This window comes from Bubalus kerabau, chromosome 6 (genome assembly GCF_029407905.1).
Source record: "Bubalus kerabau isolate K-KA32 ecotype Philippines breed swamp buffalo chromosome 6, PCC_UOA_SB_1v2, whole genome shotgun sequence".
Classification (NCBI taxonomy): Eukaryota; Metazoa; Chordata; class Mammalia; order Artiodactyla; family Bovidae; genus Bubalus; species Bubalus kerabau.
In genome coordinates, this window is record NC_073629.1 from 92,082,881 (window position 1) to 92,108,900 (window position 26,020).

Sequence of the window (26,020 nt, forward strand, 5' to 3'; positions counted from 1 at the left end):
CCATACAAGGTAGATATTATTTCTATTTACAGATGCAGAGACTGAGCCTCAGAGAGGTGAAGTGACTTGCTGAGGTTACAAAATAGTAACAGAGCAAGGCCAGTTCTCAGCCTAAGGTGTGTGAGTCCCGGGTCACTCAGTGCCCACTATTCCAGGCTGCCGTGGTCACTGTAAGTAGCAGCAGGATGGTGCTGCTGGTGGTCCGGTGGATCACAAACAAGAGCCCGGGGACAGACTTGCTCAAGGCCACCCACTTAGCTCCGGGCAGAGCCGGGCACTAGAAGATGGGTGTGCAGAGCTCAGCGAGAGCAGGAGGAGGCCGTGTTGGGGCAGTGATGGAGCTGCTGGGCAGGGGAGGAAGTGGGCAGGAGGAGAGCTCCTCACCGCCAGGGGCACGATGGAGGCCCGGCCCTTCTTGGTCATGGGCTTCTCCTTCAGGCTGGTCAGGAGCAGGTCCAGGAGGTCTCGGATGTCACAGCTGGGCTTGCGCAGTATCAGCTGTCTCCACATCTCTGCTCCATTGCTGACAGGCCAAGAGTAGGGACGGTTAGTGGGGACAAGGGTAGCGGGGCCAACCCTGCCGCCGAATTATTTTGGGAGGAAGAAGGGAAGATGCCTTTGAAATCGCATCCATGAGTGTGCCGAAAAATTTCTTGAATAATCTAAGAAGCCTGGGGCTAACAATGATCAAAAGCCCCACTCAGGTACTCTGCCAGGTGTTTTGCATACAGGTTATGACTTCAGCAAATATTGAGCATCTGCTATCTGCCAGCAGACATGAGCAAGATATTCAAGAAACTCAGGGTCACTGAGTTCTTACAGGGCCCCTCACAGTGGATTGTCAGTCTCATTTTACAGATGCAGAGTGAAGGTTCAGAGAGGTAAAATCACGGATCCAAGACTGCACAGCTAATGAGCTACAGAGTCCAGAAGTGACCAGGTCTGATGACTCCAATGCCTGTTCCTGTTCCTCTATGCCTAGGAGCCCTTCAGGGCCTGGGTCTTGCATTTGTCACATAACATCAAGGAGCTCCCACTCCTGACCCTTAGAAAGCTATACACCAGGGACTTCCCTGATGGTCCAGTGGTTAAGAATCCGCCTGCCAATGCAGGGGACATGGGTTTGATCCTTGCATTTTGGGAAGATGCTGCATGCCGCAAGTGCCAGAACTAGAGAGTAGCCCAGCTCACCACAACTAGAGAAAGCCTGGGAGCAGCAACGAAGACCCAGCACAGCCAAAAATAAAAAAAAAATAACAAAAAAATTAAAAACAAAAAAGAAGGTGGTATACCAGTCAGGGAAAAGCATCTGGATTAACCCGCACCAGGCTATAGGTTCTATCCTGGGGAGGTGAAAAGTGCTGACAGCCCAGGGCACTAAAGGGTTAACAAAAACCTTCCACCACCACCCCCCCTCACCCCTCAATCTGGTTAAGAGTTGAACCTTCCATTAACTTTCCAGCTCTGTTCCCCTGGAAACTTGATAAAGATAGTATGTCAACTATGTTGCTAGGCAACATTGCTTATGGTAAAAATGACCCAATTGGTAAATTGTGTCTGGGTGAAAAAGAACTGCAAATGAACTCTAAGGACCACTGGGGACGCTGCGGCATTGAGCTTCTCAGGGTGCAGCGACTCTTGCGACTGGGCTTGTCCCTGTGAGAATCTGGGAGGCAAAGTCCACAGAGTCATTATAAGAGACGCGAGTTCCTTTAAAGCCCAAGCCACTTAAGCCAGGGTAGCACCTACATCTTTCAACTGGGAGGCCCAGGGCCAATACTAGGATGAGGAAAGTCAGGCATCCAGGGCACTACATTTAAGGAGGTCCTCACTCTCAGGCATGCACAGGAGTGGCATTTGCGAGCGAGGCCTCCTTAAATCTCATCCCAGCTCTGTCTAATCCTCCTGCACAGGCTGCTGTAAGGATACCGCCCTGTCCTACATCCTCCTGAAGTAACTGAAGTCAGATGTGGTCCTGGCAGTCTTGAGTCTGAATGTTTAGTGGCTCTAAGAAGAAAATTCCCTGGCTTGCAGTGAAGCCAGAAAGGGTTAAATTCTTCCGGGTGGGAGATGGGAGTGTGTCACTCCTGCACTGCTCTCCATTTCTGTGAATGACACCAGGTCTCCTGGTTAGAAGTGCACCCCACTTGCACAGTTCTGCATAATTCTTTTCCATTCACTCTCAACCAACCGCCTTAAGACGTGGATCACACACTTCTGCCTTGTTTTCATTCAGAGGTGTGGGAGCATTTCCTGGGCCAGGAGCCTGGAGCAGCCAGATTTGTCTCTCTTGCCCACAAGCTGATCACCATCTGGCCACAGTCCCCTCTGCCATCAGACCAGAGCTCCCTGAAGGCTGACAACATGGAGCACAGGGCATGCACTCAGCATGACTGGCTGCTTTACTGATCATGCCCACCCATTCGGGGTGAGAATGTGGGTGTTATTTTCTCCTTTTACATATGGGGAAAAACTGAAGCCCAGAGAGGGCAACAAAGCTACCCAAGACCACACAGCATCTGGAGGCAGAGTTAGGAACAACATTTAGTTCTTTTTCCCATGGCATCATTGAAGAGCTCTGGGCTTGGGGTTGGTCAGATCTGAGTTTAGGTCCTCATTCTGCTGCTTATTCAGTAGGTTCCTAAGGCTAGAAACTTTCCATAAGCCTCAGTTTCCTTATCTGTAGAATGGGGTTATTATACTTGTGAGAAAACAAATAAATGTTCAGCACAGACACCTGGCAGGAAGGGCTTAAGGGTTGTCATAAGCAACATAGATCATGGAAGAGGGACCACTGGCGGGCGAGGGACTCCCCTGGGTAGAAGGAGGGATTCCCAGCCCCGGAATAGGGGGCTGTATCAACTCTCTGAGAGGCAGTGACTGGAAGCACCCATCACTTGGTACCTGTCCAGTGGGAGGGGACACATGAGCAGGGCGATGACGACCTCGGTCATGAAGGAGCTGGCCAGGAGAGAGACGGGCAGCAGAGCCACCTCGCGGGCTCGCGGCTCCTGGATGTGGCTCAGGTGCACATAGATGCCATGCATGATTTCTGGGATCTGGGGCACAGCCAGACCACCAGGGAGCAGGCAGAGGGCCAAGCGGAGAAGCCAAGGCGGGATAGGGGAGCAGGGAGATGGGAAGAGGGAGAAGAGGGCGATGAGGAAGAGGAGGGCACAGAGGGGAGAAGTGGGGAGACAGGCAGGCAGAGCGCCTGCCCCTTCCCTGGAGACAGCTTGTCTTCACTGCCCTCCCGCACCCCTCACCAGACAGTTGAGCCCTTGGGGGCTGATAAGCAAGTTGAGAGCATCTAGAACTCATTCACCACCCACCCAGCCCTACCTGCAGGATTAGCGAGCCCTGTGGGGTCTCCCAACCCAGCCCCTGCCCCCAGGGGGCCTTACCACCTCCAGCGCCCTGTGTCGGTACCATTCCAGCACCGAGCTGAGCGTGACCTCCGAGGCTAGCTGCATCATCTCCCCCAAGTCCTTCTCCCGAGCCTCAGAGCCACCTTTCAGCCCTTCCAAGGCTGCTAGCAGCAGGTCCTTTACCTGCTGGGGCCCCAGGAAATCTCCGAATTCCTGAAACAAAGGCAGAGAGATCCTGACACACGTAGGCAGACCCGGAGTGAGACCTGCATCAATGCACAATTGCCGCCAGACATGGGCAGAGGTCAGCAAAGGGACCACATACTCGGTTAATCATTGAGTGTCAAACCCTTTGATGAACTGTGACAAAAAGAGGGGGTGACATGACCCCTGCGCCCCCAGAACTGGGTGCCACATACTATGGCACAGACCAGAGGGGTGGGGAGCCCACAGGATGGACCTATGTGGTTGAGGAAGGCATGTAAAGGAATATAAAAGGGATTGAGCCTAGAGGGCTGGAAGGAGAGGAGGCAGCACTGGAGAAGGCTGGTGCTGCCCCTCCTCCCTCGTCCCCATCCCCCAGGAAGGCCCAGGGCTAGTGGGTAGCAGGTGGTCACCGCAATCACACGAAGAATATTCTGGCATGGGCTGACAGGGTTGTAGGGCCCCAGGAAACGCTTGTTGCTCTCATACAGCTCCTTCTTATTGGTCTCTTCCTTATCTCTGGCTCCTGCAAAACAAGAACCTTTTCAGTGACACCTAACTACCTATTTTGTTTCTTAACTTTTTGCTAAACATGGATGTCAAATGTGCATAAATCATAGGTAACCAGCATGATAAATCTTCTTGATGAGCACATCCAGGTAGCTCTCACCCAAGTCAAGAAACAGAACACAGTCAACAACCCCAGAAGGCCCTCCCATGCCCCTGTTTCAGGCCATAATCCCCCTCCCTCACTCCTATTCGGACTTCTAAATCCACAGATTAGAGCTCCTTGCTGTTGGACGTCATATAAATGGACTCCTTCTCTATGTTATCCTTTATGTCTTGCTTTCACTCAACATTTATGTGGGTGAGATTCACCCACATTGTTGCAAGCCGCGTGGGTTCATTCATTCCCAGTGCTGTACAACTTTACACAGTATGAATATACTACCATTTACTGGTCTACTGTTCTACTTCTGATAGATATTTGGGTTGTTTCCAGCTATTATACATAGTGTTGATATGAATGTTCTATTATATCTAGTCCATGCCTTTTGTAGGCATGTAGCTAGAAGCAGAGGCTTCCCAGGTGGCTCAGTAGTAAAGATTCCACTTGTCAATACAGAAGACATGGGTTCAATCCCTCGGTCGGGAAGATCCCCTGGGGAAGGAAAGGGCAATACACTCCAGCATTCTTGCCTGGGAAGTCCCACGGACAGAGGAGCCTGGCGGGCTACAGTCCACGGGGTCTCAAAAGGGTCAGACATGACCTAGCAACTAAACAACAACAACAGCAACAAGCTAAAAGTGAAATTGTGTCCCAAGGTGGGTAGAGGTTCTGCCTTAGAGGATATTGCCGAAAGTTCTCCACGGTGGGGACCGGTTATGCTCCCATCAGCAAGTGTGTGAGAGTTCAGTGGCTTCACATCTTGCCAGTGAATTTTCTTTTCCACTTTTGCTGAGTGTGTGGCAACACCTCTTTCTAAACTTGCAGTTCCCTTACCCCTGGTATTCCCAACCTCCCTTTTCTATTTTTTTCTTCTTTCTTTTATACTCATCATCATCTGACTTACTATATATATTACTTGTTTATTTTGTTCATTGTGTTCTGACAACAAGAAGATAAGCTCAACAGGAGGACTACTGAATTAATTTTTTTTTCCTTCTGTGTCCCCAGTGCCTAGAATAGTGCCTGAAAATTGGAGATCCTTATTTTCTACTGAAGGAAACACATTTTAGGCACATTTCCTGAGTCTTGTGGTGGTCCTACCTGGATTCCTCAGCATGTACAAGATACAAGACGTGGGCATGAGGAAGGGTCATTGAGGCAGAATAGCATACAGACCAAGCAAGCAGGTTGTCTGCAAAAGGAAGGAGCTTGAGACCTGATATCAGGCAATGTGCGTGCATGCTAAATCACTTCAGTCATGTCCAGTTCTTTGTGATCTCATGGACGTAGCCCATCAGGCTCTTCTGTCCATAGGATTCTCCAGGCAAGAATATTGGAGTGGATTGTCATGTCCTCCCTCCAGGAGTTCTTCCAGACCTAGGGACTGAACCCACATCTCCTGTTATCTCCTGCATTGGCAGGTGGGTTCTTTATCACTAGCACTACCTGGGAGGCCTAGTATCAAGCAGACCAAGGTTCAAATCCTAGCTTTGCTGCTTCCTACAGTCCAGAGGCCTGGATAAATCACTCCTTGAGAATCTAACAGTGGGAACTTATCCTTAGAGTCACCACATAAAATACAAAATACCCAGTTAAATCTGAATTTCCAATAAACCAGTAATTTTAGCAAAAGTATGTCTTAAATATACCAAAAGGTACTTACTGTTTTTCTGAAATTTGTATTTAACTGAGTGTCCTGTATTTTTATTTGCTAAATCTGGCAATACCAATCGAGTGTATACTATTCCTGTCCCCAAGACTGAACATTAACATGACTTATATCACCTTTATCCATCACTCAGAAGATATACGTGGCTCTTGGGCAGAAGGGAAAGTCTCCTAGGGACTAAATCTTTGCCCCAGATGCTAGAAAACAAGAAGAGCAGGGATACCATATATATCCCAAAAGACTGAAACTAATAAGATGGGGAGGGATGGCCCATGATGTGTGGAACGAGCTGGTCATTTTACACATATGATCTCATTTACTCTTCCAAAAAGCCTGTGGTTTGCATCCTACTGTGTCCTTTTTACAAATGAGGAAACCCAGGCCTCAACAAGAAAAGTACTTGCCTGAATTTGTACAGCCAGGAAGGGCCAGAGCTAGGTCTGGTACCCACCAGGTCACTCTGCTTCCAGAGCCAGGGGACTTTAAACAATGGGCCAAGGTCCCTTGGTTTGGAGCAGGGTTGAGACTCTGGGGGAAGGGGGAGGCAAGTAACAGTCAATAGTGCACACCTCTAGGGGCAGCGAGTGCCAGCTGGGTTTCTGTGTCAGCCCTTACCATATCACTCGCTTCCCGCAGCTGTTTCAGAGATGTTCTCCCATCTACAGGTTTTAGCCACTCCAGATTCCAAGACAGGACCTGTTCTTTGTTCACTCATCTGATACATGTTCACTGAGCACCCACCATGTGCCAGGCCCAGGGCGAGATCTTGGGCACACCATGGTGAAGGAGACACAGACTCAAATGAACTATAGACTAACAGGGAAGACAGACCAAAAACCAGGACACTGGGGCTATCATTCCTGGCTGCACATGGTGGCATGGGAGTGTGAAAATGAGAATCACAAATTAAACTAGGAAGGAAAAGAAGAGGCTTATATAGAAGCATTGCTTAAATCAAAATGTGTTTGTCACCTCTGTCTCCTAGTTCTGTGGGGACTAAACTTCACACTGATTTCCAGACCCCTTTGAACTTTGCGTTGGTCTCGTCCATCTCCCACCAGTGCCTTGTTGCCAAGGGTCCACTCAATTCCTAGGCTGAGTACCTGCTCAAAAGCCTTGTGTTAGAGGCACTCCAAAGGGCTTACGTTTTTGAAGCTCCAAGATGGTGTAGAGGATGGTAATGCCGTCCAGAGCCTCCCGGCCAATCTCCTCATCAGGATCCCCGATGCGAATGATGAGCCTCCCCAGAAGAAGCCCCAGTGCCGGGAATCCCGAGGACATCTGTTTGTGTCATAATCTTAGGGATTGAGACTTATAGGTTCAATAATGCTATACAGTAAACGGTGAACAGAGCTAGATGGCCTGGCCTGGAGAGCTGAATCCTCTGAGGAGTGAGGACCACCTAGGAATGTCTGGGCGGATGCATGGGCTCCCTCAGAGCCGAGAACATTCTCCCTAGCAGTCCTCCCCTCCCCACTCCAAGAGCCACTCACAAGGAAAGGCAGGGTCAGAAGTGCGTGGTTCAACACAGAGACATTGCTTTTTACAGCCCGTGCTCTCTCGTGGGCCTTCCCAGAGTTCATCCAGGGCCCCAGAGGCTGTGGGGAGAAGGGTATGACTCAGAGCTACGAGCCGGATGCTAGCCTCTGCCCCACTGGATGGGCAGGCCAGCCTTCACCAACCCACCACAGCCCTCCTCCTCTTCTTAAAGCATAGGGACACATGGGGTCCAGAAGCTGAGGACAGAACTGGAAGACCAGAGGGAGGACAGAGGTCAATGGGAGAGAGAAGAAAGGTGGAGAGTCTTGAAGATAGGAGAGAGACATAAGGACAAGAATTTAGAAAGCAAGGATATGGGGGCAGCTATCGCAGGAGTTGCAGGAGTATGAGGGAGAGGGAGAGGGTGAAGAAGGAGTTTGGGACACGACCTGTGAGAGGGGCTGCTGCTGCTGCTGCTAAGTCTCTTCAGTCATGTCCGACTATGTGCGACCCCACAGATGGCAGCCCACCAGCCTCCCCCATCCCTGGGATTTTCCAAGCAATAACACTGGAGTGGGTTGCCATTTCCTTCTCTAGTGAGAGGGGCAGGGAAGCAGAAATCTGGCACAACATTACATCCTGAAGTCAAATCACTCTTTCTGGGTCCAGACCCCCAGCCCCAGTTCTCCTGAGTCAATTCCCCATCCTCCTCCACCCTTCTTCTCCTCCCTGCCCCCACACCTCCAAGATGCTCTTCAGCCCTGCAGGAGTGGGGTCCTCAACAAAGAGGGCATTGAGAAGTGTCTTCAGGGCATCCAAGGTCTGACAGTAAAGTATCTGTGAACAGGAAGAGGACCAAGTCACTAGGGAGCCTCTGGGGCAGACCCCAACCCTGGGCAATTCCTGATGTGGGTCAGGGGAGGAAGGGGTACTCAAGCCCAAGAGTGCTGCTTTCTGGTCCCACCATGTGAGACTAACCTTGACGTGTGATATTGGGCAACTGGCTTCCCCTCCATGGGTTACAGGTTCTTTATGGAGAAACTGGTAATTATTATCCGTGAACTTCTTAGCTTATAAGGGCAAGAAGCAGAGGCCCAGGAAGAATCTACTGAGAATTACAGAGAATCTACCACAGGCCAGGTGATTGCCTCATGATTGGCACAACCCTATCACTTTGTCCTCAAAGTGTTTTTCTCATTGTGCAAATAAGGAGATGTTCTTTAAAAACTATTTATTTATTTGGCCGTGCCTGGTCTTAGCTGTGGCATGCGGGATCTTTATTTCTTCAGTTGCAGCATGTGGGATCTAGTTCCCCAACCAGGGATTGAACCCCAGCCCTCTGCATTGGGAACTCACCGGGAAGAGACACTTGTCCAAGGTCATAGAACCAAAGTTTCAATTCGTGAAGAACATGAGAAGATGGGTGGGAAAATGCTCAAGAACCGTGAGGGCTAGATCAATGGACAACCAGCCCTACTTGTTTTATTGTCTCCAAGGAAGTGTTCTGATTCTTTTTAAAATTACCACTCCTAGATCCAAATAGATTTTCTAAGTTGCCCCTTCCAGGAGTCAGCTCTCTCCTCCCCAGTTGTTTGTTCCTTCCCCAGTCACACCACAGTCCTGAAATTGTCTTAGGAGGGTGCAGGCATGACACCCACACAAGGCTAAGGGGTGTCTTTGAGGCCCTCTCTCCCTGCCTCTCTTCTTCCCATCATCTCCACATCTTCCTTCCAGGTCGTCTTTTTCCAGGCTTTCTGAGTCTGAGCACACCAGGCTTACACCACAACCACCAAGGAAGCCTTGTTCACCAACTCCCTCCTCCTACCTGCCCATCTGCAGTCCATCACCGTGCAGCACTGACCTCTGCTGGCCTGGCCTGGTACTACAAGACGGCTGCAGGCTCTGTTCCCACCCATCCCTGCCTCCCCTTTGGGTCTCCTCTCAAGTGCACCACCTCCAAGACTCAGAGCCATCACGCTGTGGCTGGTCTGGCTCCAACTGCTCTCTCACCTCACCCTCTGGACTCCAGCCATTCTGCCTCCTTATCACCCTTGCAGTCATCATGTTCTCTCCGTCCTCAGGCTGCTGCACAGGCCGTTCCCTCGGCCTCTCACGCTCTTCCTTCTGCCACCCCCTTCAGCTAGTTAACTCTTCTAAACCTCTCACCTCTAGCATTACAACCTCTGAACCCCAACACGGTCAGGTTCCCTCCATTTCAGGCTCTAAATAGTATCATGTACTTCTTGCTTGCACCAAGTACTGTTGTAATTCTGCATTTATTTGCATGATACTTTGAGAATCTGCCCCTCAGCCCTACAGTATCTCAGCCCTGTACTTCTGGATTAGGTATTAGTTAAAATTTGCTGGATAAAAGGATGTATGCATGTGCCTCACCCAGAGCTGAAATCTCTCTCCCTAACCTCCCCCACTGACCCCATTCCACATGAAGGGTCTCCTCTGATCACTCTTCCAGGGACCATCCTGCGGGGGGTTGAAGGTGCTCATGAGAGCCCCTTGAGGTTCCACTTCCAGGCCTCAACCCAAACTTGCCCAATCCTCAGGCCTTTTCTTCTTAATCCTGGCCACCTCTTAAGCCACGCCAACATCCGCCAACATCCTTCTCATGGGGCAGAGCTCAAAGTAGACAATGCTTCAGATGAGGGGTCCTTTATTCCACAGACTCACTCATTCACCAAATATTTATCAAGTGCCTGCTCAGGCCAGGAGAAGGGAGGTGAATGGCCCAAGCTGCTCAAGTAGGAGGTTGAAGATTCCAATCTACCTCTCATAATGCCCTTCCTCTCCCTGCTGGGAGTCCAGGGACGTGCTTCCCTCTGAGGACAAAGGCCCCAAGGCCCTGCTTGGGAGGGCCCTGCCTCACCTGTAAGGCATCTGCCTTGGCCTGGTCTTTCTCCTGCATGGCCTGCATGGTAGGCAAGGAGAACACACTCTTCACGCACGTGTTCACCAGCTCCGACCGTTCCTGCAAACCCAGGACAGGCTGGGAATGACTGGGGAAGAGACAGAAAGTGAGGGCATGGCGTGAGGGGGCACCTGAGGCTGGAGGCTGGAGGCTGGAAGTGAAGGGTGCAGGGCTGGGACAAGGGCTGAGATTCAGATCCACAGAAGGGCAAAATGAGGTAGGGAGGAGGATGGTGGTGGCGTACAAGTCAGATAGCCCCAGCAGGGCCTGGGCAAGGGGAAGGGAAAAGGCCTGGGACTAGGAAAGGGCCACGCACAGCAGAGAGGCCTCTGAAGATATAGGCAGAGCCTGAGGGTTGGGAAAGGGGCTGAGGGCTGGGAAACGGGCCGAGGTCACCTCAGCTGGGTCAGGGTCTCCATGGCCTGCTGGCGGACGGAACTCATGAGAGAATCCAGCGGCTCCTCCTGGATCTGCTTCTGGATGGGGGACATGGAGGTGTCAATGAGGGGGGCAGGCCACCACAGACCACCAGCAGCCACTTCTCAGGGAATGGGGCCACTCTTCAGCCTGGGCCGGCTCCACTCCCTGCCTGGCCTCCAGTGGAGGGAGCCAGCTGACAGCTCTAACCCGGTCCAGAGCCCCCAGTTCAAGGCCTTCAGAACGGGCCTGACCTGCTGCACACATGCAGGGCTCAGCAAGAACTGTTTCAGCAGCCCTGTGGTAGGGAAGTCTAAACCATGGACTGGCCCCCAAACACTGTGCATGACCCTTGAAAGTGGTCCAGTTGAATTCCGGTTACTTCTCACTTTTGATCTAACACCAACGCCCAGTAGGTGCTCAATTAATGTTAATTAAATGAAAGTATCAGAGGCACAGATTTTTTTTCTCTCTTTATAGCTAACTATTGATATAATTCTGGAAACTTCAGTGGCTGTCCCAGCCCAGACACTTGGGTGGATAACTGAGAAGTGACTGCATTTAGCTGAGAAAAAGAAAGTTCCTTCAGAAGTTCCCCCATCAGAAGAACCGTGGGGGGAAATAACACATAAAATAATAATGACTGCTCCCAGGGGCCTAAGATTTTAGAGTGAACTAACCTTTGGGTTGTGTCCTCCACTGACACAGGTTTTTTATTACAGTCACTTGTGAGATATTAAGAGTGAGATTTAGAGAAAGGAAGTGACTTGGCCAAGCTCCCTCAAGGTAGGTGGGGGGCAGTTCAGGGTGGAGCTGAGACCCAGGCCCAAGTATCTGTGCCTTGATGTCCTCTGCCCACCCCACCCCAACCCCGCTTCATCAGTGGGTGGACTCAGGACTTCTGCTCCCCACCACCCTGATGCCACAGATCCGCAAGCTGCTTGCGCACCATCATCTTCTTCATCAGGGTCTTCTTCTCTTCTTCCTTGTCCAGCACACTCTGGCTCTTCTGGAGGCTGAGGGCACTCCCGACCTCAGGGGCAGTAGAGGGCAAAACCACAGGGTGAGAGCCACGCGGAGCCTAGCCCTGGGGCTGCCCTTACACCCCGTCTTTGCACCTGCCACCTGCGGTCAAGCTGCCTGTTCCCCCCCAGCTGCCAGCCCCCAGCATCAGCTCAAGAGACATGAGAAACCGCAAGGGAACTCGGGGTGGGGAGGGTGGTAAAGATTGGAGAAGATGGTAGTGGCAGCAGGTTGAGGATAATCCCTGGAGGTCAGGTTTGGGGGAAGACCAGATTTCAGGTTCAGATTGTAAAGCACCTGTCCACTAAGGAAGAAGAGGCAGGAGCTGGTGGGACAGAAAGGGTTCCAACACCTCAAGTTGAAATATCATCATTAGTGATACCTCGTGAGGGCCTTCTAGCATCTACCCTTTGTAAGGACACCCAGTAGTCGGATTATGGCATTCTGCTACTGGAGAGGGAATACATTAACCAATGTCCCATTAATCTATTAGTTCTCTTTATCTTAAGGTAGAAGAAGAAAAAAAAACATGAAAGAGACAAAATATATAGTAAAGAAAGCAAAACAAGTGTATCTGATGGGCAGTGTGGTGGTTTAAAGATGCTACAAGTTCTTTCCCATTCCACCTGGCCAGAAGACAGGTTGTATGGCCTGGCCTGGGCGGGCGCCCTGCTCCAGACGCTGTCTGCCAACTAGGCTCACTCACATTCCATGTGTTACACTCACTACCAGCCTGTCGAGTCTTCTCCCACTGGCCCTCACCAAATCATGAAGATGCTGGCTTTCTCTGGCCTCCCAAGGCCTGCTACATGGCCAAGACCTGGGCTGGGCCTGTGTCCTGAAAAGGGTCATTCCCCTTTTAGAGACCTTCACAATTCATTCAGTTGTTTTAAAAAAAAAAAAAAAAAAACTGTTATCAAGCACTTAGGATGTGCCAGGCACTGCTCTAGATTCTAGGAATACTGCTGAGAATAAGACAGACAAAACTCCCTGATTTATGGAGAATGAATTCCAGTGTGAGAGACTGACAAGAAATAAGATAAAGTAATAAAGCCACAGAGCAGAGAAGAATCCAGCAGAGAAAAGAGAAATGCTGAGGGTCGAGTGGGAGGTGAAGGGAGAGGGCATCCCAGGAAATCGGTGGCGGAGGGGGGGTGGTTTGGCAGGAAGCATACCAGAGCCATTTTGCCACGATCATTTCTCTGCCCTGGCACCTCCACCAGGCATGAGGCTGCTTCATCGAAGGCTCCTGCATGTCGCAGTTCCACTGAGGAAAGAAGAGGGAGGGTAAAGATTCAGTGCAGCAGAATCCCATCTCCCCTTCCCCATGGGGCTCCTTCAAGCTTTATTTCCCCAGCAGCCAGACTGGGCCCCTATCCCTAAAACCCTTCAGGGGCACCCCGTGTCCCAGAGCATAAGGCTCGCATCCTTATTAGCGCCTTCAAGGCCCTGCCGGGTCAGTCTCCCCTGCCCACCTCCGCAGCTCACTTTCCCCTACTCTCCCCTCACTCACCATGCTCCCACCATGCTGGCCTCCTTCCAGGCCCAGCAGGCTTTGCTCTCAGGCCTTTGCACAAGCTCTTTTCCTCTACCTGGGCCTCTGCACTGTCACACCCCCTTGCCCAGGTAGAGGACAAGCTCTGCTTGCCCACCACTCCTCAGAGCGGCCTTCCCTGACCTTCAGAGTAATGGAGGGCCCACTGTGATCCTGTCGTGCATCATTCAGTTCTCTTCTCTTGCTTGTTATCACATTTTATAATTAAACTCTTACTTGTTATAGTATTGGTTGGCCAAAAGTTCATTCAGCTTTTCCCATAACATCTTACGAAAAAACCTGAATGAATCTTTCAGCCAACCTAATAGATAATTGCTATTTTGTTAGCCCCACAATTCCTCATCTTTCTTTTGGTGGCAAAGCCTCTGTCTTCCCTGCAGGCTATTCATTTCATATAGGTAGGTGAAGCTACAAGGCCCACCCATCACCCCTCTTCAAATAAGGATGGGCTTTACTCTTGAAATCAGTATAATATTATAAATCAACTAGACTTCAATAAACACACAAATGAATAAAGGTGGATCTGGAAACCATGCTTGCTCAGTAAGAGATTCCCATGCCCCCAGCTACAGTGATTGGTCCAAGTGTGGGCACTTGGCTGAGCAGGGCCCATAGAGTCCTTGACTTAAGGCAGTGAGGGGAAGCCCAAGGAGAGAGACCCTGGAGCTTCAGGGACATCTTGGTCACCAGCCTCCGGGGCTACTGGAGGATGGAGTCAACAGTGACATCTCGGTGGTAGTGAATACAGCCAGCACTAAAACCTTGGCTTCTTCTAAGCACCTTTGTCCACTAAAGGGAACAAAGAGGAGAATGAGGTGATTCTAGGACTCGGGCAGAGAAAGTGCAGGTGAGTCTGAGACATCTTGTACCAGAAAACAAGGAAATGAGCCCAAAAACCGTGAGGATATGTCAAAAAGACGTAAAAGCTTGCTCAAAAAGTATTCCTTGGTCAAACAGGGGAAAGCTTCAGTATCACAATAAATGATGGTAACGACAGATTATATAGTCTATCGAGTAAACCAAGAAATGATAAGTCCATGCTAATATAAAAAAAGAAATAACTAAATTGAAAAATTTGATGAGAAATGGGATATTTACATAGTTTCAAAAGATCTCTCTAGTATTTTTTGCATATTTATGACAAAGGGGTAAATAATGACTTTATAGTGGAAAACCTTGGCAGCAACCATTGAACTCAAGTGATCAAAGTCAACCAGTAATGGAACAAATCAAAATCATACACCACCAGATAGAATGCAGCGAGAAAAACCCAGCATCATGTCTATGCTATTCCCACCAAAGATGCATGACATGAATCCGATCATGAGAAAACATCAGACAGCCCAAAATTAGGCAAATCTTATAAAACAGCTGGCCTATGATCTTCCAAAGTATCAAGGGCGTGACAGTCAAGGAAGATCTGATGGCTGAGGGAAACAAAACAGATGAGACATAAAAGTGCAATGAATGATTCTGACCTGGATCCTTTTTTAATAAAGGGTATTTCCGGGACAATTGGTTACATTTGAATGGAGCCTAAGGATTGTATGGTAGCAGTGTATCAGTGTTAATTTCCTGATTTTGATGGTTAATTTTTATCCTTTTTTATAAGAAACACATGCAAATTCAAGATTGATAGGGTATCATTTAGCAACTTATCAATTCAGAAAAACATTTTATACTGTACTTTCAACTTTTCTGCAAGTTTTTTATTATTTCAAATTTTTAAAAGAATGATGGATAAATAGAGGCATTTTCAGTAAAAATGGAAAGAGTTTGCATCAGCAGAGCTCACTAAAGCAAAAGGGTGTACTTCAGCCAAAAGGAAATTAATCCCAGATGAAGGTCTGAGATGCAACAAGCAAATGAAAAAAAAAAAAAAAGAGGTTAATATTTGGGTAAATATAAGAACATTAACTGCATAAAATAATAATAATGTTCATAGAGTAAAGAAAAGATAAAATTAACATACATTACCAGGAGAGCATATAAATGGGAAAGGAGGCGTTAAATGAGGTTAACATGTTTAAATCATCTGGGAGGAAGATAAATGCATTGACTAGTTTGGACATTGTGATTAATTAAATATACACATTGTAGTTTGTAGAGAATCAGTAACAGACTTTAAACAGTATATAACTTCCACACAAATAAGGAAGAAAAGAGAGAGGAAAAGCAACCCAAAAACCAGAAAAGGAGAAAAAAAGAAATATAGAGCAAGCAGAATAAAGAATACGATTACTAGTCAACTATAGGCCAATTAAAAATTTAAAAAATTTTAACTATGCATAATTATATTAAATATAAATGAACTATGGGTTGGAAACAGTATTATCTAATTCACTTTTTTGATCTAGATGCCATTTCGCTTTTTGTTTATTTATTTATTTTTGGCTGTGCTGGGTGTTTGTGGCTGCACGGGCTTTTCTCTAGTTGTGGCGAGCAGGAGCTACTCTCTAGGTGCGGTGCACAGGCTTCTCATTGCGGTGGCTTCTCTTCTTGCTGAGCACAGGCTCTAGGAGCATGGGCTTCAGTAGTTGTAGCACCTGAGCTCAGTAGTTGCGGCTCCCCAGCTCTAGAGCACAGGCTCAATAGTTGTGGTGCACAGGCTTAGTTGCTCTGAAGCATGTGGGATCTTCCCAGATCAGGAATCCAACTCCTTTCTCCTGCATTGGCAAGTGGATTCTATACCACTGAGCCATAGGGAAGCCCCAGAAACATATTATATAGAATTTGGCAAAACTAATACAATTATGTAAAGTTTAAAAATAAAATTAAATTAAATTAAAAAAAAAAGAAGACAATGCTACATAAATTATTTGTAGATTCAATGAAATTTCAGTGAAAATCTAACAGATTTATACTTAGTTTTATGGAAATTGACAAGCTGTTTCTAGAATTAAAATGGAAAAGTAAAGCACCTAGAATAGACAATCCTGACAAAGAACAAATAGACAATCCCAACAAAGTGGAGGAGTCTCACTACTAAATATAAAGACTTACTCTAAAACACGGTAATTAAAGGCAATGGTTAAGGATAGACAAACGAAGGAATAGAAAGAGTTCAAAAATAAACCTACACATACACAGTCACTTGATTTACCTCAAGGTAACACAGTGGGGGAAATTATGGTTTTTTTCAATAAATGGTCCAGAGAAATTAGATACTCACATGGGGGGAAAATGAGCCTTTTAAGTCCCTCTGTCAAATTGTTTCCCAAAATTAATGCACAATGCATTATAAATTTAATGTGAAAGACAAAATTGTAAAACTTATGGAGGAAAATATAACACTATTTTCATAACCTTTGCATACACATATCAGGATTATATAAAGAACTTCCACAAACCAATAAGAAAAAGACAACACAAATTTTTTAAATGAACAGAAGACTTGAACAGGCACTTCATTATAAAGGATATACAAACTGAAAATAACCATATTGAAAGATGCTTAACATCAGTAATCATCAAAAAATGCCATTGAAAATCACATGGAAATGGCATTAGATACCCACCAGAATGGCTAACACTTTAAAAACTGACTACCAAATGTCTGTGAGGATGTTGAGCAATTGGAAGTCTCACATGTGAGAGGGTAAATTAATTCAACCACTTTGAAAACTTTGCAGTATCTATTAAAGCCGGACATGTGCTTTTGCTATGACCCAGAAATTCTTCTTCTAGATGAAAAAGAGTTATCTTTGCACTAATATGTACAAAAGGGTTCAAAGTAACTTTATTCATATTATCCAAAAAGTAGAAAGATTCCAATGTCCATCAGAATGAATCAACAAATTGTGGTAAGTTCATAAGATAGAATACTCCAGAATAATAAAAAGAGTCAGCTACGACACATGCAACTGCGGATGAATCCACTAGACATGATGTTGGGCTAAAGAAGCCAGAATCAAGACAGTATAAACAACAGTAGTTATTGATAGAAAGTTAAAAAACAGACAAAACTAGTCTATGGTGATACAAATCTGAAGAATTGTTCCTTCTGTGACTGTTGATAACTGAGGGCAATCTTGACCCCTATTTGCCATTTGGCAATGTCTGAAGACATCTTTTGTTGTCACAACTTGTGTGGGAGGATGTTCCTACTAGTATCTTCTGCAGCGTCTAGGGATGCATCTTACATGTGTAGAACAGCCCCAATACACCCCCACCCACACCCACACAACAAAGATCTGTCTAACACAAAATATCAATAGTGCCAAGACTGAAAAACCCTACACAAAGAGCCAACTCATTGGAAAAGACTTTGATGCTGGGAAAGATTGAAGGCAAAAGGAGAAGGGGATGGCAGAGAATGAGATGGTTAGATAGCATCACTGACTCAATGGACGTGAATCTGAGCAAACTCCAAGAGATAGTGAAGGACAGGGAAGCCTGGCACGTTGCAGCCCATGACTTAGCAACTGAACAACGAACAACCCCAGGAGAAGGGGAATTGGTTGGAAAGGATCACAAGGGAAGGTTCTGGGATGCCGATAAAGATCTGGGTCTTGATCTGGGCGGGATTTACCAGTGTGTATATGTATGTAAATATTCATCAAGCTGTACACTTAAAATTAGTAGTTCACTTTACATCATGTTATATATCTTGGAAAACTTTTTCAAAGACAAATACAGTTTGAAAATACATTGTTTTTAAAAATACAAACAGATAAAATTATCCTACTGAAACACAAAGATTGATTCTAAATAGCCAAAACAATCTTGAAAAAGAACAAAGTTGGTAGACTCCTATTTCCTCCTTTCAACCTTACTACAAAGCTGTAGAAACCAGAACAGTGTGTTACTGGCATAAAGACAGACATAAAGACCAATGGAATAAAACAGAAATAAATCCCTATATATATGGTCAATTGATTTTTGACAAAGGTACCAAGATGTTTCAGTGGAAAAAGAATGCTCTTTTCAATACATAGTGTTAAAAAAACTAGATATCCACATGCAAAAGAATGATGTTGGACCCCTTCCTCACACTGTACACAAAAATTAACTCAAAAATTAAACTTAAAAGCTAAAACTATAAAACTCTTAGAAGAGAACATAGGGAGAAATCTTCATGACATTGGATATGGCAATAATTTCTCTTATTTTTCAGACTACAGAATTATTCCATTTTATTCAGCTCAAAAAATACAATTCTTTTCTTTTTTACATGTTGTTTGTTTTTATTACTTTAGGAAACAAATTGTTTTTTTAAAAGAAATTTTTATTTATTTATATTTTATTTAAATAGTTATTCACTTCAGTCGCTCAGTCGTGTCCGACTCTTTGCAATCCCATGAATCGCAGCGTGCCAGGCCTCCCTGTCCATCACCAACTCCCAGAGTTCACTCAGACTCATGTCCATCGAGTCAATGATGCCATCCAGCCATCTCATCCTCTGTCGTCCCCTTCTCCTCCTGCCCTCAATCCCTCCCAGCATCAGAGTCTTTTCCAATGAGTCAACTCTTCACATGAGGTGGCCAAAGTACTGGAGTTTCAGCTTTAGCATCATTCCTTCCAAAGAAATAAATCCCAGGGCTAATCTCCTTCAGAATGGACTGGTTGGATCTCCTTGCAGTCCAAGGGACTCTCATGAGTCTTCTCCAACACCACAGTTCAAAAGCATCAATTTTTCAGCACTCAGCCTTCTTCACAGTCCAACTCTCACATCCATACATGACCACAGGAAAAACCATAGCCTTGACTAGACGGACCTTTGTTGGCAAAGTACTGTCTCTGCTTTTGAATATGCTATCTAGGTTGGTCATAACTTTCCTTCCAAGGAGTAAGCGTCTTTTAATTTCATGGCTGCAGTCACCATCTGCAGTGATTTTGGAGCCCAGAAAAATAAAGTCTGACACTGTCTCCACTGTCTCTCCATCTATTTCCCATGAAGTGATGGGACCGGATGCCAAGATCTTCGTTTTCTGAATGTTGAGCTTTAAGCCAACTTTTTCACCCTCCTCTTTCACTTTCATCAAGAGGCTTTTTAGTTCCTCCTCACTTTCTGCTGTAAGGGTGGTGTCATCTGCATATTTGAGGTTATTGATATTTCTTCTGGCAATCTTGATTCCAGCTTGTGCTTCTTCCAGTCCAGTGTTTCTCATAATGTACTCTGCATATAAGTTAAATAAGCAGGGTGACAATATACAGCCTTGATGTACTCCTGTTCCTATTTGGAACCAGTCTGTTGTTCCATGTCCAGTTCTAACTGTTGCTTCCTGACCTGCATACAGATTTCTCAAGAGGCAAGTCAGGTGGTCTGGTATTCCCATCTCTTTCAGAATTTTCCACAGTTTATTGTGATCCACACAGTCAAAGGCTTTGGCATAGTCAATAAAGCAGAAATAGATGTTTTTCTGGAACTCTCTTGCTTTTTCCATGATCCAGTGGATGTTGGCAATTTGATCTCTGGTTCCTCTGCCTTTTCTAAAACCAGCTTGAACATCAGGAAGTTCACGGTTCACGTATTGCTGAAGCCTGGCTTGGAGAATTTTGAGCATTACTTTACTAGCACGTGAGATGAGTGCAACTGAGCATTCTTTGGTATTGGAGTATAAACAAAGGCAAAAATTTCTTAAACATAACACCAAGGTAACAGACAATAAAAGAGTAGATGAATTGATTCTCATCAAATTAATCACTTGTGCATCAAAGGACAATGTTAAGAGAATAAAAAGACAACTCACAGAATGGGTGCCAATATTTACCAATTGTGTATCTGATAAGGAATTAATATTCAGAATATATAAAGAATTCCTAAACTCAACAACAAAAAGCAACTAAATTTTGGGACTTCCCTGGTAGTCCAGTATCATGACTCCATGCTTCAAATGCAGGGGGCATGAGTTTGATCCCTGGTCGGAGAACTAAGATCCCACATGCTGTGTAGCATGGCCACAAAATTAAAAATAAAACAACCAAATTTGAAAATAGGTAAAAGACATTATACAAATGTTCAATAGGCATATTAAAAAAATGTTCAACATCATTTATTAGTCATTAGGGAAATGCAAATCGAAATCACAATTGAAATATTACTTCACACTCTTTAGGATGGCTATTATAAAAATGTTTTCTAAAAAAAAAAAAAACAAAAATAAAAAGTGCTGGCAAGGAGAAATTAATAGTACAGCAATAGAAACCCTTGTACATTAGAATCTCTGTACATTGTTGGAGGGAATGCAAAATGGTACAGCTGGTATGGGAAATAATTTAGTATTTCCTCAGAAAGCTAAACAAGAATTACCATACGATTCAGCAGTTTCACTCCTAGGTATATATCTAAAGGAATTGAAAGCAAGGATTCAGAGATTTTTGAGCTGATGTGTATAGCAGCATTATTCATCATAGCCAAATATTCGTCCATGGACAAATAAAATGTGGTACATTCATTGGAATACTATCCAACCACAAAAAGAAATGAAGTACTGATTCCTGTTACAACATAGATGAATGTTATGCTAAGTAAACCTTATACAAAAGAACAACTGTGTGATTCCATTTCATGAGTTACCAAGAGTAGGCAAATTCATATACAGAAAGCAGGTTAGAGTTCACGTGGGACTGGGGAGAGAGGAATGGGGAGTTACTACTTTATGGTAAGACCTTCTATTTGGGATGACAGACAGTGGTAACTTTACACAATATTGTGAGGTGACTAATGCCACTGAATTAAACACTTAAAAATGTTTAAAATGGCAGATTTATGTTATATATATTTTACTACAATTTTTAAAAGATTTATCATATAATATACCAAGAGCCATTGAACTGTGTACTTTAAATGGGTAAATTGTATAGTATGTGAATTAGATCACAATAATAACTGGACTCCACAAGTAAAGGAATGAAGTCGAACCCCAATTTCACTCCATTTCACTTGAACAGATGGATATATTAATAACATTCCAATAAAAATGCCAGAGAGATTTTTTGAGGACCTAGACAAATGTATTTTAAAATGTATACAGAAGAATGAGGGTGTTTGAATAGCCTCCAGGGCATGGTGTGGAGGCTGTTGTCCTTGGAATAATTTTAAGAACTTTAAAGAGGGATTCTTTCAGATATGAATGCATATCTGTAAAGCCATGGTAATTTTTTAAAATTGCAATGTGATATTGGTAAATGAGCAAATAAAAATATTTGGAGATATAAACAACTGGGAAAAGATCTTTACAACATCAAAAACTGATGGATTCATTTACAGAACTCTTGCACATCAAAAGTGAGTCACGGGTTCCAGACAGGACCCCAAGGCTTCACTTAGGTGGGAACCTCAAAAACTCAAGTCTGCCTGCTCCGCTGGTCAAACTCTGACCTGAGAAACCAGACCTGAAATTCATCAAGAAAGAAAAGAAGGTATAGTTAGATGACTTGTAATTTTGTACAGAATAAAGTATCATTATATGGAATATTATATTACAGTTAATAAAACTGAAGCTCAGAGAGATTAAGTAGCTCGTCCCAAGTCACACAGCAGGCAGGGGCTGGGCACTAGATCTCCCGTGTATAATTAATGTATTGCATGTTATCCATTACATGCTGTGTCCTTCCTTTCCCCTCTCCTCTTCCCTCCCTGCCCTACAAATCTGAATAGAGTTCTTCCAGGTCGGTGTCCTCTCTGGGGCTGGCACTCTGGCCTTACTCACCCTGAGGGATGCTCTGGAAGGCCATGGAGTCCTTATTCGTGGTGTTGCCGGTGGGGAGCCCCGGTGGGAACTGGTCCACCTCCACACGAGTCATCTCACTCCAGCTCTCCAGAGTCCCCTCCAGAGGCATGGTGTGGATACTGCTGTCCTCAGAACACTCCTGCTGGCTGCTCAGCGTCAGGGTGGAGGTGTCGCTGAAGATGAGGCTGGAACCCAGGCTCAGAGTCTCCTTGGAGCCCAGGATCAGGGTCATGCACGAGGGTGGTGAAAGGGTGGAGGTGGGTCCATGGGTGCTGGAGTGCAGGCTGATGTCGTCGTTGGAACCAGGAACCAGGGTCAAGCTTGAAGCCTGAGTGACGGTCATGTTCAAATCAGACTTGGGGTTGCCATTTGAAGCCACGCTGATGGTTCCCTTGGAACTTGTGTTCCAGACTGCACCAAAGGCTCTTTTTGAAACAGATCCAGAGATGTTATGTGAAACCACAGTGATGGTCTCGTTCGTGTCTTGCATAAGGGACTCAGGAGAACCTGAAGCCGCGTTCAGGTCCAGCTTGGATATGTTCCCTGAGCCCATGCCGAGCAGCTGATTGGAGTCAGGATCCAGAAAAGGGGTTGAGGCTGGAGTAAGGAGAGTTTTTGAGCCTGGCCTGGAGATGCTGTGGCCCAGAACAAGGGAGTCTTTGGAATAAGGCCTTAAAAATGGGTTTGTCTCAGGCCTGGAAGGATTGGAGTTGCTCTGACCCAAATCAAAAAGATTGCTCGAGAGGGAGTTGACAGCCTCCTCCGAATTTGGCCCAGCATGGCTCCCCGAGCTCATACCCTGGGCCTCCATAGAGTGGGGGTTCAGAATGAGGTTTGAGGCTGGACTTAGGGTCCCCTGTGAGTTAGGCCTTGAGAGGTGATTGGAATCCAAAGCCAGGGCTTCACCAGAGTGGGCAGCAGTGATCTGGAGGGAACCTGGAGTCGTGGACCTGCTGTCATCGGGTCTGGGGGTGTTATCAGACTCCAGGCCAGGGGCCTCCTCTGAGACCGGAATCAGAGTTGGATTAAGGTCTGGAACAAGAGCCATGCCAGGACTCAGGGATGGATTCAAGAGAGCAACAAGGTCTGTGTTCAGGCTGGGCCCAGAGATGATGCCAGAGCCTAAACCGGGGGCCTCAGTGGAGTTGAGATTGGGTGTCATGTTCGCGTCTTCACAGAGGACCAGACTAGTCCCTGGACCCAAGGCCATGCCCGATCTGGAGGTCTGTCAGTGCCACTGCCCCCTCCTGTCCAATAGCTGACTGTCGAGCTCCCTGAAGTGCTCCTGAGAGAGGGAAAAGGCAAGTTCAGCCTCACCTATTGAAACCTTTCCATGGCTCCCCATGGATGACCTCTATGACCACGCCCAGCCCACCTGTCCAGCTCCATCCTACATGGCTCTCCCCCAGCTCTCTCAGCTCCAGCCTCATACTCTGTGTTCCCTTCTTTGACCACACCCCACTCCCTTTCAGCTCACAGTCCTTAAATGTAGTTTCCCTGGCCTGGAACCTCCCCCTACTCTCCTCGCTGATCCTACTCCTCCAAGCAAATGATACACGGCACTTTATTCCAATGACTTGTTTAGTGGTCCAGCCCCTGCTAGAGATGAGTGGGGACACTGGTGAGAACTATGCTGGGAGGGATTGGGGGTAGGAGGAAAAGGGGACAACAGAGGATGAGGTGGCTGGATGGAATCACCGATTCGATGGACATAAGTTTGAGTGAACTCCGGGAGTTGGTGATGGACAGACAGGCCTGGCATGCCGCGATTTATGGGGTCGCAAAAAGTCGGACACGACTGAGCGACCGAACTGAACTGAACTGAACTGATGCACATCTTAGTCCCTGGGGCATCCCCAGCACCTAACGTAATACTAAGTCCACAGTAGGAAGTCCATGAATACTAGACAAATGAGGAACCTCTCCCACCTTAAGGTAGAAAGGGAGAAGGGGAAGTCTCCTTATTTACTACTTCCAGCCAACCCTTAAGTTGCTAGAACTACTCTGTGAATGGCTGTGGCACTAGATGCCCAAAGGAGCCTTGGCAGAGATGCCCACTGCCCTTAACAGTTTGTTCTGGGTGAGGCAAACTAAATGGAGGAGAACCTGAGGATGTCATCCAAAGCAGAGCCTGTCTCAGCCCGGCAATCTCACTGCTGGGTGAACTCCCCAATTCCCCCACCCCATCCCACTCCGGAAAGACTAGACAAAGGAGGAAACTCTCCCACCTTACCCTACCCCACCCCCACACCTGGGCCACCCTCCCTATGGGAACCGTAGGGACAGCTCACCCGCATGCATGGTGTTCTTAAGCAGGAGTGGGCCCCTGTGAGGAGATGCGAAAGGAGATCAAGTCAGGCAAGAGTGGCTTTTTTGGTACTTACTGAGCAAAGTCTAAAGGCCAGGCACACACATCTGCTCACAAAATCCCCCTGCATGCACACACACACATACACACCCAGAAGTTAGATATGCTTACTCCATTGTATGCTTAAGGAAGGGGAGGTCAAGGGGAGGTCAAGTCACACACCCAGGTTAAGTCTGGCCCTCCACAGGCTAAACATCCTTCTTCAGTCATTTTCCCTAGCTAACACCTACAGCTTCACCCCTTCAGATTTCAGCTTATAAGCTACAAGCCTTCCAGGTCCCCCAGACAGGTGAGGTCCACCTGTAAGTTCCCAGGGCATTTTGTCCATTTCCCCTTTCTTGGCACACCATATCTGGTTTCCTCGCTAAACCACAAGAGCCACAAGAGTCTAGCACCCCCACCTGCCCTAGAGCCCGAGCTCCGCAGCAAGAGAAGCCACCACAATGAGGATCTCGCACTCTGCAATTAGAACACAGTCCCTGTTGGCCACAACTAGAGAAAGCCCTCATGCAGCCACAAAGACCCAATGCAGCCAAACATTACAATAAATAAATAAAATAAAAAGGAGTCTAGCACAGCACCTGGCACACAGTAAATGTTCAATAAATGAGCTTGTTATTTCATCCTTTTATCTCTTCTTCATTCATTCATCCATTCCGTCGCTAGCTCATTTCATCATATATTCATTTCTTATTCATTCATGCACTAACTCATTCACTAAATCATTTACTCATACCATACATTTTGCTGTGCACATTATGGCTTGGCTTTGAAAAAAATAGAGATTCATAGTCATGTTGTCCTGGGTTCAAATCCCAGCTCATCCTCCTACTAGTGTCAGTAAACCTGGGCAAGAGACACTCCCCACTCCCATCCTCCTTGTCTCTAATATGGGGAACATAAAGCCTGCCACCCAGGGTGGTTAAAGTCTCAGCATCTGGCATGGAGCCCACTTGGCCCACTGAAGGTCTTCTCTAAATTAGTTACTCATTCTGTTACTTTCTGTGAGGCATTATGAGCAGAGTAAGGTACTTAGAGCCCAGTGGGACCTTCCTTCACCCCCAAGCCAGCAGTTCATGCAGAGCTTTGCAACTTGCCTCAGAGGAAGGAAGTTTCACTTACCATCAGCACCAGAGGTGATTTTACCCTGAAGCTAATGAAATTTAAAATTTCAAGGCTCCTTGCTCATACAGTTCTTTTCCAAAGGGCCTGTACATAATTTTGTATTCATAATTTTGTCTTCTACTTAAACAGGAGCCTCAAAATTATAAAAAGCCTCAGGGCTCCAAAATACCCTGGATCATCCCTCGTGTATTCTCCTCTCTGTACACACATACACACACAAACACATGTCATATTTATCAAAAAGAGGCATTTTCAACCTGGAAAAAATTTGAGTCAGGTACAGCCTATGATGCAGTCAGTAGGATTTTGAAAGGCCTACCTGGTTTAACCTGTGAAAGAACATAAGCTCTACTCCTCTGACACAATAAATGCATAATACTGGTCACTGGGCAAAAAGCCATGGGTCTCAAGCCAGGCTGACCCTCCTTTATCCAGAAGAAAAGAGCAGATCTTCCTCACTTTCTTCTATTTCCTCAATCCTCCTCCTCCACCCTGCAACACACAGGTGAGTCTTCAGAGCTTAGGTAGGCAGCCCACATCTTAT

General features: G+C 46.3%; 1 protein-coding gene across 1 annotated transcript in view; it reads right to left on the minus strand.

The window, feature by feature from the left end:
* The window catches only part of MROH7 (maestro heat like repeat family member 7), a 41,266-nt gene extending 18,005 nt beyond the window's left edge, over positions 1-23,261 (minus strand). The window contains exons 1-12 of the mRNA XM_055586950.1: positions 21,963-23,261; positions 12,929-13,002; positions 11,680-11,763; positions 10,710-10,789; positions 10,272-10,401; positions 8,132-8,227; positions 7,405-7,509; positions 7,057-7,192; positions 3,986-4,098; positions 3,405-3,581; positions 2,905-3,059; positions 385-523 (exon numbers count right to left, since the gene is read on the minus strand). Coding sequence (XP_055442925.1) covers positions 385-523; positions 2,905-3,059; positions 3,405-3,581; positions 3,986-4,098; positions 7,057-7,192; positions 7,405-7,509; positions 8,132-8,227; positions 10,272-10,401; positions 10,710-10,789; positions 11,680-11,763; positions 12,929-13,002; positions 21,963-23,193 — 2,520 coding nt within the window. The 5' untranslated portion in view covers positions 23,194-23,261. The remainder of the gene's footprint in view (positions 1-384; positions 524-2,904; positions 3,060-3,404; positions 3,582-3,985; positions 4,099-7,056; positions 7,193-7,404; positions 7,510-8,131; positions 8,228-10,271; positions 10,402-10,709; positions 10,790-11,679; positions 11,764-12,928; positions 13,003-21,962) is intronic.
* Positions 23,262-26,020: the final 2,759 nt, after the last annotated feature.